The sequence below is a fragment of the Delphinapterus leucas genome, chromosome 3, assembly GCF_059928025.1.
Source record: "Delphinapterus leucas isolate spDelLeu-1000000601 "Yukka" chromosome 3, BTC_Dleu_Yukka2, whole genome shotgun sequence".
Taxonomy (NCBI): Eukaryota; Metazoa; Chordata; class Mammalia; order Artiodactyla; family Monodontidae; genus Delphinapterus; species Delphinapterus leucas.
Genome location: NC_143131.1, coordinates 44,574,112 through 44,588,218, shown reverse-complemented (window position 1 = coordinate 44,588,218; position 14,107 = coordinate 44,574,112). Strand labels below are relative to the sequence as shown.

Here is a 14,107-nt window from a genome sequence, read left to right as displayed (position 1 = left end):
TTGTCACACAGGAGCTTCTCATCCTACACATACAAGTTTTTGAGTATTTTAAACTGCTCTTACCTCTGTTGAGAATTTACCCCCCACATGGTAACCCCCTCCCAAAACTAAGGAGAAAATCAGGTTAAATAGATACAGCCAAGACTTTGGGAGAATTAACAAGTTCATATACACAGAAGGGGAGAAAAAGTTGGGTTTTGTTCCTGAATGCTGAAAAAGAATTCTACAAACACATGAGACTCCAAATCCAGAAAATACTGACAGCAGAAAAAAATCTTTCAAGGAATTCTCACATGCAAAATCCCCCACAGAAAAGAAGATTTCAATGCCCTACGCTGATAATTTGGCAGTCTCCTAAATTACAGTAAAACAAGTAATGAGTCGCTTAAAGGATTAACCTGAATCGCCAGACCCCAAGCTCTAAGACAAATCATTTGCTCACCGCAATTTCCAGCCTCCGCAGTGTTTCAACACACTAACCCCGCTGTTTCCCCCACTCCAACCCACACCCACCCACCCCCATTCTCTCTTCACGAGGAATTCCTCGGGGCACCACCAACTGTCTCTAAAGCAGGAGTCATTCAATCTTCGGTTCTGGGGCCTTTCGCTGGGTCTACGAATGGGTTTTACATAGGTTGATAAATCCCCCGGGATTTGAAGTAAAACTTGGGTCCATAACCTACGCGGTCCAAAGTGATTAGGAGCTGCGATTCTAAAGCGAAAACCGGAGGAGAGCCCCGCGGTGCCAGCCCACCACGCGCGAACGCCCCACACTCACCTGGACTTGGTCAGCCGGAGCTCCCGGCGGCAGGGACGCCTTCGTAACAGCTGCTCATCGCAGTCCCTCAGATCCCTTGAGGCCAACCTCTGGCTCCGCCCCGGGGGGAAGGCTCCTGCCACCCCACGCCCCCAGTACTAGTTGGCATTCCCCAGCCGAGGCCGCGGAGAGAACGCTGCCAGGTCCGGGAGAGGAAGGACCACCAGGTCAGGGCCGCCCCCGGGGGGCCGCCTCCACGAGCCGGAGGCGGGATGCAGACGAAGCTGCTTTCCAGCACTGGCTGCTTCGAGGTGGCCACGGCCGCACACAGCCATCTGGCCGCCGAGGCTTGGCTCTCTGCTGGCCGGATCGTAAAACGAGCGCCTTATCTCACCACCAGCACCGTGGGACATAATACGAGTCCATTCTGGACTTTTACAAAGGAGGTACTAGGTTTCCTGTTCTGCGTGGGGTACAGCGGGGAAATCTAAAGCCTGCATTGAACACAGACAACCCCTGTCGACCACAGCATCATGCACGCTGTTGTGTGGCTGAAATTTTAACAGTGCCATTTAAAACATATTTAAAAATCTACAAAGAGCACACAAACCAAACAACATGAAGAGCTGTCTTCTCCCGAATTAGGGGACCAATAAAGAGATTATAAAAACAGCCACAAGTGTAAAGCTAGGGGAAATGTGGGAGGGTAAACTTATGCTGCTGCCCTGTGATGAAATGTTATCAATGCTGAAAAGTTAAATCAGAAAACGAGGACTATTCTACCCCAAGACCCTAACAGACAGATGCAGTAAGTCATGTACCCAGTACGAAATCAGGACCATTCTTCATCTTTATCCCTTCACTGGTACAGCTAATACTTGCTATTCCACATTTTGAGCTTCCCACTTTAGTTTGAGCTTCCCACTTTAGGCCAGAACCTTTGACTCCTTAAAATGCAAAGAATTCAATAGAAGAAAATCTAAGCTTTATTATTCACATCTCAACTTATCCCTTCTCTTGAGAGGAGGCCTTGATGAACAGAGTTAGAGAGAGAGGAGAGGGCACTAGACTCTAGGGGTTGGGGGGAAATGCACAAAAATGAACAGATTACTGAATTTGACTAAAGCCAGCATTCAATATACATACAACTTAGAAGTTGATAAAGGCTTAAGATTTCGGTGCCAAGCAGCAGGAAAACAAATGCTTAATGCAAAAAAAAAAAGATTTCTCAGGTTAAATTACAAGGATTAAACAAGTATTAGTAAAGCAGAACATTCATTATTAAGCAACATTTAGAAAAACAAGATTGGAAATAAAATTGCTATAAATGTTTTAAACGCGTTTAAAGATGGTAAGTATTCTACCACAACATAAGCAAAAAGATGAAAAAACATGAACGATAGGAGATTTAGAGATTAATTTTGCAGTTCTAGCAAAATTAATAGACGTTCCATAAAGAAAGAAGAGAAAGCTTAGGAAAAATTATCAAAGAAATACAACACACTCCCAGGAATCTGCAAAGCACACCAAGTACTCGCCAAAATTAAAATGTCCATTCATAAAAGTTAACAACACCAACATATTTGAGGATATAGCTTCCAGACAATACTAACTTTGAACCCAGAAAGGTAATAATATGATGAAAAGGGCATGTTTCTTCTCCCAACAAGAAAAAAGAAAGACAATCAAACTACAGGGTAAATAAATTGCTCTAAGAGTATGGCCCAAGGTTAAAGCAAACTGGTATGTGATATGGTTTTGATCAATTTTCACTTGACCCTGGCATTTATAATAATTATAATAATTCTCCCTTGAAACACAGAGGTGACAAAATTGGAAAAATAGTAAAGATAATCAGACTATGTTAACTGGCCCATTCAGAGAACAATATTTGTATAATATAAACCTTGTCTATTGATTTCCAATTTTAGAATCAACCTGTAGATATAACAAGGGAGACTTTTTGTTATAGAATAGAATGCAAATATTAACTTTGGAAATGTAAATGTATAGTTTACAGATGCTGTAATATAAAAACAGAAATAGAGGGAAGGAAAAGGGTGCCTTTATCAATCATCTCACAAAGTGTACTTCTAACTATATTAGTTACGATTTTTTTTCTTCTTTTGCTTTCTTATTTTATATACAAGATGATGATTACTGCAGTAATCATTTCACAATACAGTGTAAGCCAAACCATTATGCTCATTATGCACCTTCAGCTTATATAGTGATGTATAACAATTATATCTCAATAAAACTTGAAAAACATAATAAAGTTACCAAGGAAGTAAGAGTGAGGTGAGTGATCTTTATCTATCACACACAAAGTCAATAGAAGTCTGAACTTGGTGAGACAAAAACAAAAGATATGATGGCAACCACTGTAAATGATTAAAGGTATTTGTGGGATGTGGAATAGCAATTTAGAAAGGCAGAGGCGGGCTCCCTGGTGGCGCAGTGGTTGAGAGTCCGCCTGCCGATGCAGGGAACATGGGTTCGTGCCCTGGTCCGGGAAGATCCCACATGCCACAGAACGGCTGGACCTGTGAGCCATGGCCGCTGAGCCTGCGCGTCCGGAGCCTGTGCTCCGCAACGGGAGAGGCCACAACAGTGAGAGGCCCGTGTACCGCAAAAAAAAAAAAAAAGAAAGGGAGAGGCAGCAGAATATTGCTTTCTATTATTAGTCTTTCTATAGAATTTTATTTTCTAGTCATATGTGTATCCATTACTTTGATTTTTTTTTCTAGTCATATGTGTATCCATTACTCTGATATTTTTAAAAGAAATTATTCAAATCTATACCTAGAAATGAGGAAAGTAATTGAGCACTGGAACATTTACAGTTGGTTTATAATGATGGTAGGATCATGTATGATTTTCTTTCTCTTTTTACATTTGTTTCAGTAATGCTATTATGGTAAATCTGACAAATCAAGCAAATTCAAAAAGTTTTAAGGCAATCAGGCTATGACCAAGAAGCTCTTTGAGGCAATGAAAAAAAAAAAAAGAAATGACTTATAAATGCTCTTTGTAAATAAAACAAACTGGAAATTAGCCTTTCCCAGAAGTGAGATTAACAGTACAAGTTAAATATTTCCCCTTTTGTTTCTTTTTTCCAGCTTGTGGGATCTTAGTTCCCCTGACCAGGGATCAAACCCAGACCCCTGGCAGTGAAAGCACAGAGTCCTAACCACTGGACCACAAGGGAATTCCTGGACCACAAGGGAATTCCTGTCCCATGTTTTTTAAAATTGAACCTCCCTTTTTGAGTTGTCTGTTCTTTGCGCATTGGACTAATAGAATTCCTAAATATCCACATATAAATAACTATACACTGATAATCCACTGTAGTCACAGTAATACTTTTCCTTGTCTATTGTTTAACCTTTTTACATAAGCAACTAATTCTTTTGTGATCAAATCTGTTTGTTGTTTCCATCATGATTTCTGTCCTTTGAGCTTAATGTCAACTCTCATTCCCAATTCAAAGGTTTAATATTTAACTGTATTTTTCTGTAGTTGTAATTTTTTATGTAATTCACAATTTATTGAATTCCCAATTCAAAGGTTTAATATTTAACTGTATTTTTCTGTAGTTGTAATTTTTTATGTAATTCACATAGGGCTTATTTTTAATATGGCATGGGGTAGGCATCTAACTAGTTATCCCAACAGAATCTGTTGAATATTCCACTCCTCTTTTCATATGTGATGCTTCATTTATTAACCAAATTCCTATAACAAGACATATATGTTGGGGAAATGTTGCTCTGTATTTTAAGCGATAAAAACATACATTTGAAACTGATTATTTTTGTCCCCCTAAATATTTACATCTCACTTGTTTTATGTCCTAATGTTTTGGCTCACTCATTTAATGATTTATTAAGAATTTCTTACATTCTAGACATAGTAAGTTTAAGATATATAATGGTAAATGAAAAAAACAGAGTACTTTCCCTCAATATTAAAATATCAAAAAATTATAACAGTGAACAGCAGTGTTTTTTATTGATATAGTTTGAGTTCAAAGAATGACATTCATTATTACATCTGTGTATTAATGTATATTATATTCAACTTATATGACTTTTTGTTCACTTCATTGGTTTCACAAGACTCAATAAAATTTCAAAAGACAGGAGTTGAGAACTATGACCTGTAACAAGAAAAATTAAAAGTGCTGTTGGAAAACTTAGGGGGAAAAGAGTTTCATCCTTTATTTTCAAGGAATGTCTATATAGTATAACTACAAACAGTTGTATCATTGAGTACAGAGCTCACATTGCAAACATTTAACTATGTTCATCACATATCTGATGATATAAAATCAAAATTACTTTTAAAAGCTTGTCTATTTGTCATGAAAATCATGTCATTATATTTCAGTGACTCACTACTGTTTAAAGGCTCCTTTTAAGTAAAAATAGGACTCAATAATTTTTAACCAAAAGTGTATCGTTTGTCCTGTTTGTTACAGGATCAATAAACACTATACTAAGACATGGCATTTAGACATAAAATACGTCTAAAACCCCTGAAGAATACAATAAAAATAAGCAAGACATTTAGAATACTTTAATCTTTCCAGTTAACACCATTTGTATCAGTAACTGCAACGTTGTAACTTTTAGCATTTCACATAACTAGTCAGCAACGATGTCTTTTTAAGGGTGGGAGTAAGAACAGAAGACAGGAGAAACAAGAGTGTCAGGTTTCATACTTCTATTAAAAAAATCAAAAATCAAAACTATTTTCTTCTCCGCATCAAAACTGTACCACAAACTTGAAGGTTGTTTTAGCTTTAATCCCATGACTCATCATCTACTGGATTAGGAGCTTGTGAAGAAAACCGTGCTGTGTTCAAAGAGCTCTTGCCCGGGTAATTCTTTAAAAAAAAAAAAAAAAAAAAAAGAAACAAACAAACAAACATTTAATTTTATGTAGCTTTAAAGTTACACTGCCTAGACTGAGATTCAAGCTTTCCACCATGTCTTCCCCAAATATATAAAAAATTTCATTCCAACTGACTCCAATCCATTTGAAAAACGGTACGTATAAACCTGGAAAGTCTAAATGCACAGAGGATTTCAAGAAAACTTTAAGCCAATAGTTTTGGCAAGTGGAAAAACAAAGCTCTTCACTTCAATGAATAAGCATAAATATTTAATGATTAGTATGCTCATTGTTTCTGTATAAAAATGTTGCCTATAAACTGACAACAGAAAAGATATGCAACCACACCTCTATTATTTTCTTACTTAATAATGTGGTCAGAATTCAAAAAATAAAGAATTCCTACAAAAATCTCAGAAGATCCCAAATTAGAATTTAAAATGCCAGCAGAATTGGGAAAGGAAGGTGTCTGAGCATAAATCTCAAACTCACCTTTAAGACCAAAACTATATAATATGTATATAAAACTTATAGAGAACTATTATTCTTCCAGGTATGAAAATAATGGAATAGGTAAATTATTGAATGTTACAGTTACTTCACAATAGCACAACATTTACAAAGAATAACTAAAAGCCAAGTTCTAAATTTTTCCCTTCAACTTACCTTTCTAGTATCAATTGATACAAACATATTTCCTCTTGTACTACCACTGAAGCCAGTAACATACATACTAAAGGCAATTTCTTCCAACCATGCAGGAACATCCTGTTGAGCCTTTAAAAGAAAAAATTAACTTCATATACAACATGCATAAAGTTGCAAAGATTGGCACAGCTTACTTTTCCTTAAAATACATATATATAAAATGTCCGCTTTCAATGACAAGGTAAGAACACTATCTATTCAGTTTTAAAAATTAAAAACTGGGGCTTCCCTTGTGGCGCAGTGGTTGAGAATCTGCCTGCCAATGCAGGGGACAAGGGTTTGAGCCCTGGTCTGGGAAGATCCCGCATGCCGCGGAGCAACTAGGTCCGTGAGCCACAATTACTGAGCCTGCACGTCTGGAGCCTGTGCTCCGCAACAAGAGAGGCCGTGATAGTGAGAGGCCCGTGCACCGCGATGAAGAATGGCCCCCACTTGCCGCAACTAGAGAAAGCCCTCACACAGAAACACAGACCCAACACAGCCATAAATAAATAAATAAATAAATAAAATTTTAAAAAAAATTAAAAACTTACATCTGACAGTACTTTCACTAGAGGCTGTGCTAAATGGCCATCTGATTCAGGATCAAAAAAGGAAATAGCTCTGCCAGTATTTCCACAACGACCAGTACGCCCAATTCGATGAACATATTCATCAATGGTAGAAGGGAGATCAAAATTGATAACATGCTGAACATTTTCAATATCCAGCCCTCGGGCAGCTACTGAAGTAGCAACAAGAGCTAGGCACTTTCCACAGCGGAAATCTCCAAGGGCTTGTTCTCTCTCTCTCTGTTCTCGATCACTTGAAAGAAGATAAAAGTATGTATTAGGACAGCACTTAAGAAAATTATTTAAAAGAAACACTGAAGTTCGACACATAAATTTCTTTTTAATAACAGTAAGAAATAGCAACATTTAACATTAATGTCTACTTCTTACATACCAAGTATTATACTAATTCCTTTCAAGTCATAATTTAATTGGATTCTCATAATAATACTTTGAGGTTAGGACAATTAACCCCATTTGCAGATGAGGTAAGGTGACAGCTAATACACAGAGCCAAAATACAAACTCAAATATGACAATCATCAAACCTTACCTATTAATAATCTCTTTCTAGTCTTGACAAAAAATATACTACTTGATCAGAATGCCACCTCAAAAATCGCTGCTTTTTGAGTGTGGGTGGGGGCCGGGGGCCCGAGAGGTTCCGCCGCCACAGCGCTGGGAGCCGCAGTGGTTCCAAGCGGGGCTCAACATGGCAGAGAGAGAGGTGGAGTCCAGCCCCCGAAAGAGGACCAAGGTGGAGGTGGTGCTCTTACCTGAGAAGAAGTGGGGTCGTTGGCATGCCCTGATGTATGAGAAAGATTTTGGCAACTATGAATGTCATTTTCTAGTCTAGCCCCTTTACCAACATTTAAGAACGTGGAAGAGTGTGACAAGTTTTGTCATATCAAGGATGTACCCAAACAACCTACAGAGGCGAAGCCAATTCCACATAGTTGTTGAGTGCCTTTTAAAGTTTGTCTTGAAACTTTTCTTATTTAATTCTGAGTGATTTTTTTTTCAGATGGAGAATAATACAGTACTGTCGATTGAGCAGTAAAAAAAGAAAAAAAAATTGCTGCTTTTTAAAGAGCATAATCTCTGAATTCTATATATTCACTGATTAATCAGAAAGATTAGATTCAGCTGAAGAAACACCTAGCTCTAACTATCAAAGAGCCTTTTAAATAGATGTCTTGAGAAGTTACCAATCCTCATAATAAGAAGTCTAAGACACACCTTTAACTCACCCATCCCCGCCACTTGGTTCTTATAAAAACTTAAAATGAAGATGAAGAATAACAGTTTAGATCTTGAGATCTTAATTCTAGGATTTTATACTAAATATACTGACATTTCTTAACAAATGACAAACAGAAGTTACCTCCTTACTAGGAAATCATATCAATCTACTCACCCATGAATACTTGTTGTTGATATTTTTTCTTGACAAAGAAAAGTGGCAATAAAATCTGCTTTTTTCTTGGTTTCAACAAAGACCATAGTTCTTTCATCTCCTACAAGACAATGAAACAATGATTAACATTCAAACTACAAAATTAGGAAAAGAAAAGAAAAGGGTAGGGTGAGTAGGAAACTGTCTCATCCACCACCGTATTCCTAGCACCTAGACTGAGGCCTAATAGGTAATAGTAACTCAAATATTTCCTGAATGGATGAATGTCAAAGATAGAGAGACAAGGACTTTTTCCTACGTTAGGACTAAAAAAAAAAAATCAGCTTGCCCTTTGCCTTCCTAAGCCAACCAAGAAGTAGAGACTTAGGGAAAGATAAATGATATCTACCTGCCAACTCTTAACAGTTCCACAAATTTGTCTCAGGCCCTTCATTTCCCTCTCTATAAATAAATGCCTTTGTTCTTTACTTCCCAAGATCATAGAATCTTTTATTCTACCTTGACTACCAGAGGTATTCATAATAATGGCATCCAACCCAGGGCTGACAAACTCTACAATATTCCATGTTCCAACATTATCTCTTAATTCAAACCCCTTAATCCCCAAAGTATCTTATATATACAGAAAATTATCCCAGGGCCTTAACGCATTAAAGAATATTTACTTGTTATTTTATAAGTACTTAATTGGCTGAAATTCAAGCATGAGCCAGAGACATTTCCACACAAGGAACTTTTCTATAAAATGTTAGACAGGAAAGATTTATAGCCTTAAAGTAAGAAGGTATTACATTTCATAATCCCACTCCCCCATCTTCCTATGAGCTGGCTTCATTTATTCAACAAATATTTAGTGCCTAGTAGATGCCAGTAACTATTCTAGGTGTTGAAAACACAGCAATAAAACAAAGCCCCTGCACTCACTGTGGGGAGGCAAATAACAAATATTATGCATTAAGTCTAAAAAGGAAAAAAAATCAGAATAAAGGGCCCAAGTGGACTGATGTACCCTCTCTAATTAGATGACATCTGAGTAGAGATATTACTAAAATAAGTGAACTATTCAGATACCCGAGGAAACAGTATTACAAGCCAGAGGGTAAGAACAAATATAAAGGATCGGATCTAAGGTATGGGTGTTCTTGGTGTGCTCAAAGGAAAAAAAAAAAAAAAAACAGAAAAGAGGTCCCCATGTGGTTTTTATGTTCTAGGCAGAGGGAACATCAAGAACAAAGGCAATGAGGCAGAACCATGTCTGCTATGTGTGGGGAATAGTAACGAGCAAAGTGTGCCTGGAATAGGGTGAGCAAGGGAGAGCAGTAGGATTTGAAGACAGAGGGGTAATGGAGGCCATATCATGAAGGGCCTTGAAAACCATTGAAAGATCTTTACTTTGAGAAGGGAAGCCACTGGGTTTGGAGAAGAGAAGTGGAAAGATCTGATCTTTGTTTTAACTGAACAGCTGATGGGTTCTGATATACTTTTTATTTTTATTTTATTTATTTATTTTTTTTTTTGCGGTACGCGGGCCTCTCACTGTTGTGGCCTCTCCTGTTGCGGAGCACAGGCTCCGGACGCGCAGGCTCAGCGGTCATGACTCACGGGCCCAGCCGCTCTGCGGCATGTGGGATCTTCCCGGACCGGGGCATGAACCCGCGTCCCCTGCATCGGCAGGCAGACTCTCAACCACTGCGCCACCAGGGAAGCCCGGTTCTGATATACTTTGATGCTAGATAGAAACAAGAGGATTTTGCTAACAGATCAGATGTGCACACTGGAGAAAGAATTCAAGGATGCCTCAGATTTTCTGTCTGAGCAACTGGAAGAATGGAACAAACACTAAGTGAGATAGAAGGACTGTAAGAAAGGAAGGTTTAGAGGTGATATTTAATTATCAATAAATCACAGATATCTAGTAGACAACCAGGTAGGAAATCAATAGAGCAACTGATTCTTACAGTAATAAATGAGTTATATCCTTGAGACATAGTCATTTTATTTATCAGAGAGTAATGATTTTATGTTTTATCAAAAATTACCTTTCAATCCAACAAGATGCCCAATGCCAAAACTGATAAATTTGATAGTCAGTTACCTAATACTACTGTGCAGCTTAAAGCCTCGATTTCATCTTTTCTTTGTTCCCACTGTGAATCCCAAATGGTAATAAAAAATTTAACTCCCCTGACACTTCTCTAGTTTTTTTCCTCTACTGATTTGGTATTTTTTCTCCTTCAGACAATAAGCTATACCCCTTTGGTGGCAGCAATAATGCAAATTTAGTTTTATAAGCAGACCATCTGGTGATCTTTGTAAATGGATTAATGAATTATAGTTACATATTTTGTTGCGTGAAAAATAATAGACAATTCATCTTGTTAGCCTTTTTTGACTATTAGTCCATTGTGAACTAAAATCAATTAAGAATCTAAAAAGAATTCTAGCTTTGGTAGTTAGATTGCAATTTTTTCTATTTCTGTGTTTACTCTTTACCTGTGGCTGGAGTGGTAGAAATGAAGCTATAAGCTCTTTATGTACCTATAATTCAGAAAGGGCTTTACCCACCACTATGTATAAGCATTATGTTAATACTCTATGGAGAGTATTAACAAATTATAAAGTCTCTTAAAGGAGCTCAATTCTGACTGGTTTACAGAGACAAATTAGAGAATTTATAGAGATAAATACTCCTAAAATTCCTGGAAAATAAAGAAATTGACTCATAATACTTTAACTATATTAAACTTAAAAAAAATTCTTCCTATAGGAGCTAAAGCAGAAATATTTTAAGATTCCAAGTTCCCATAATTAAGTGAAATCTTTGGTAAACAAGACTAACTTACTTGGTTTTAAAAATACAAATGTATTTTCTCGAATTTATCAGTGTTAAGTAGAAAACAAACATGTATCTTATTTTACTTGGGTTTTTCTTAATGTATAGAGATTTGCCAGTCAAAATAACTAACATTCTCCATAATGTTTTGTTTAAGTGTATGAAAATGTAAATCTGTGTTCAACTAAACTGACTATTCAACACTATCTACCGTTTTGTATACTGTCATCTGAAAGATAATTTCCAAGATCTTTGGCTTTAGATAACTTAAAATAGTAGACTATATTGAGTTAATTAACTCAATAATCACTGAATATAGGATTGAATTCTCAAACATTAATTACTAAACATAAGTTTATATCCTTTTGCTTGTTATTTTTCATATACTATAGAGAGGCAATATCTTTGGGTCATATTAATGAACCTACTCGGGCTTCCCTGGTGGCGTAGTGGTTGAGAGTCCGCCTGCTGATGCAGGGGATGCAGGTTCGTGTCCCGGTCCAGGAATATCCCACATGCCGCGGAGCGGCTAGGCCCGTGAGCCGTGGCCGCTGAGCCTGCGCGTCCGGAGCCTGTGCTCCGCAACAGGAGAGGCCACAACAGTGAGGGGCCCGCATACCGCAAAAAAAAAAAAAAAAAAAAAAAAATGAACCTACTCAATTTTGCTACTTTAAGTGTAAAAGAATATGTGTGGTATAGAAAGATATATGTGTGGTATAGAAAGTTCATGAGCTCTGGTAGTCAGCTACAATGTTTGTGTATGACATCTCTCAACTGTCCATCCCTGCCTCTAGTTTACTCTCTGAAATAGAAGTTACTACAGTTAAAATAATTAACATAAGTGGTTGAGACTACACTTGGAGTAACAGTGACCAAGAAATATAAACCATTTGTGTGTTTGTTTTTCAAGAAAAGAGCAAAGATGATCACTGATGAGCAAACCCTTAAGGGTTGTCTGTGTCTTTTACTGTCTTTATTTTTTTATACCTCTATTGCAACTGAGAGCAATGCAAATGATTCTTATCAATAAAAATACAAATGAAAATTTTCCCTCAAATGTAATTGATTATTGCTTTGTGGATACTGACCACTTTTGCATCTATTTGTAAATCCATCTTAGCTTTCCTGATATCCTACACATAAATGTGTTCTTTGGGGACTTCCCTGGTGGTCCAGTGGTAAAGAATCCACCTTCCAATGCAGGGGACACAGGTTCGATCCCTGGTCGGGGAACTAAGAGCTCATATGCCGTGGGGCAACTAAGCCTGTGTACCACAACTACCTAGCCCATGTGCCTCAATGAGAGAGACCACATGCCGCAAACTACAGAGCCCATGTGCTCTGGAGCTCACACGCCACAACTAGAGAAGAAAAGACCCGCACGCTAAAGAGAAGCTCACGTGCCACAATGAAAGATCCTGCATGCCTCAACTAAGACCCAACACAGCCAAAAAAATATAAATAAATAAACATAAATGTGTTCTTTGAATTCTCCTTAGAATTGGCTGTAACATCTTACTAGCTCCCTTTGTAATTAATGAGCTCAACAAAATCTTTGACACCTGTTCATTTAAAATTATGAAAAAGGCAGATGGTATATACTACTAGGAAATAATGAAACCTACACACTTTAAAGGCAGAAGAGGAAAGCTAGCAGATTTAAGTTAACAATTAGAAAAAGAGATAATTATATGAACAAAAATATGTAAAATACTAGGATATATGGCATGACATTTCCATGCAAAGTAAAAAAAAAAAAAAAAAAAAGCCATATTAGAAAATTTTATTTCAAGGCACAAACTAAAGCTATCTCAATCAAAGAAATACAACTATCTATTGAAAAAAAATTTTTTTTTGAGGGGAAATAGATTTCTCATCAACATTGTGAAGGAACAGAACTATATCTTTAAAGTCCCTTCTATCTCCAAAATTCTTTGAACTATGAATACAGGAAGCCTTAGAGAGCAGAAACTGGGAAGTAGAAATACAAAAGATTTCACTTTTAGTGGAGTAAACAGAGCTTGATGTAGATATGTTACTCTTCCTTTCTATTTTCTAAAACAAGAAAATATGTATTTCTGCTGGAATAGTTTTTTGTCAAACACTGTTCAAAGTCTCAAATTCTTCCTATTTTTAACATTTATGGAGAAGAAAGGATTATACTGCTACATCACTTACCCAAAATATCGAATCATAAGAAAAAGAGCTTTAGAGAAAGAGGAAACAGTGAAAACTTATTTATTTAACTTATACCAAATAATGTTTAAAGTCATTTCCAGAAGTCATTTTTGTAAAAATCAAAATCATAACAAAAGATAATTATATCAATGTAAGGTACCTATGTTTCGTAGAATTTCGACAAGTTTTTCTCTTTTTGAGTACTGGCCAACTTGGAGAATGGTCTGCTGAACATCTCTACATGCTCCACCCACTTGTCCAACAGCAACAAACAAATAATTCGACTTTAAAAACTCCCCAGCCAACCTTGAAAGACAAGACAGTATTCCTTAACTTATCCTCTTCCATTAATACTCCTTCCTAATATTCCTGCAAGTGTTACCTCAATATTAATAAGCCAGATTATAACAGCTATAATAAGAGAAGGTGGATACTTACATCATCCAAGTACTACTCTCAAATATCAGTATTAAATGTTAAGATTTTGCAAAATACTTAACAACTACTAGTGAAAAAGTCTGTGTCAAATTATGGATAAGTAATTTCAAGTGGATGTGCTCACCATACAAAACTATATAAAACGTGTATATAACAATAAAAAAAAGTATGCTAAGTATCAGACTACAAGCAGGAATTTTTTTATTAAAAATTAAAATGTAACCCTACAACAGAAATTCTGTTTTTCATTCATTGCTTTCATGTATGTTATTTCTAGGAGTTGTTTCCTGAAAATATTAGTTGTCAAATTAGTATACTTCAAATGA

At 36.8% G+C, this 14,107-nt stretch overlaps 1 protein-coding gene across 1 annotated transcript in view; it reads right to left on the bottom strand.

Moving 5' to 3' along the window:
• Positions 1 to 4,253: 4,253 nt before the first annotated feature.
• The window catches only part of DDX4 (DEAD-box helicase 4), an 86,025-nt gene continuing 76,171 nt past the window's right edge, over positions 4,254 to 14,107 (bottom strand). The window contains exons 18-22 of the mRNA XM_089908864.1: positions 13,504 to 13,649; positions 8,333 to 8,432; positions 6,898 to 7,168; positions 6,323 to 6,433; positions 4,254 to 5,648 (exon numbers count right to left, since the gene is read on the bottom strand). Of these exons, the coding sequence (XP_089764990.1) occupies positions 5,565 to 5,648; positions 6,323 to 6,433; positions 6,898 to 7,168; positions 8,333 to 8,432; positions 13,504 to 13,649 (712 nt within the window). The 3' untranslated portion in view covers positions 4,254 to 5,564. The remainder of the gene's footprint in view (positions 5,649 to 6,322; positions 6,434 to 6,897; positions 7,169 to 8,332; positions 8,433 to 13,503; positions 13,650 to 14,107) is intronic.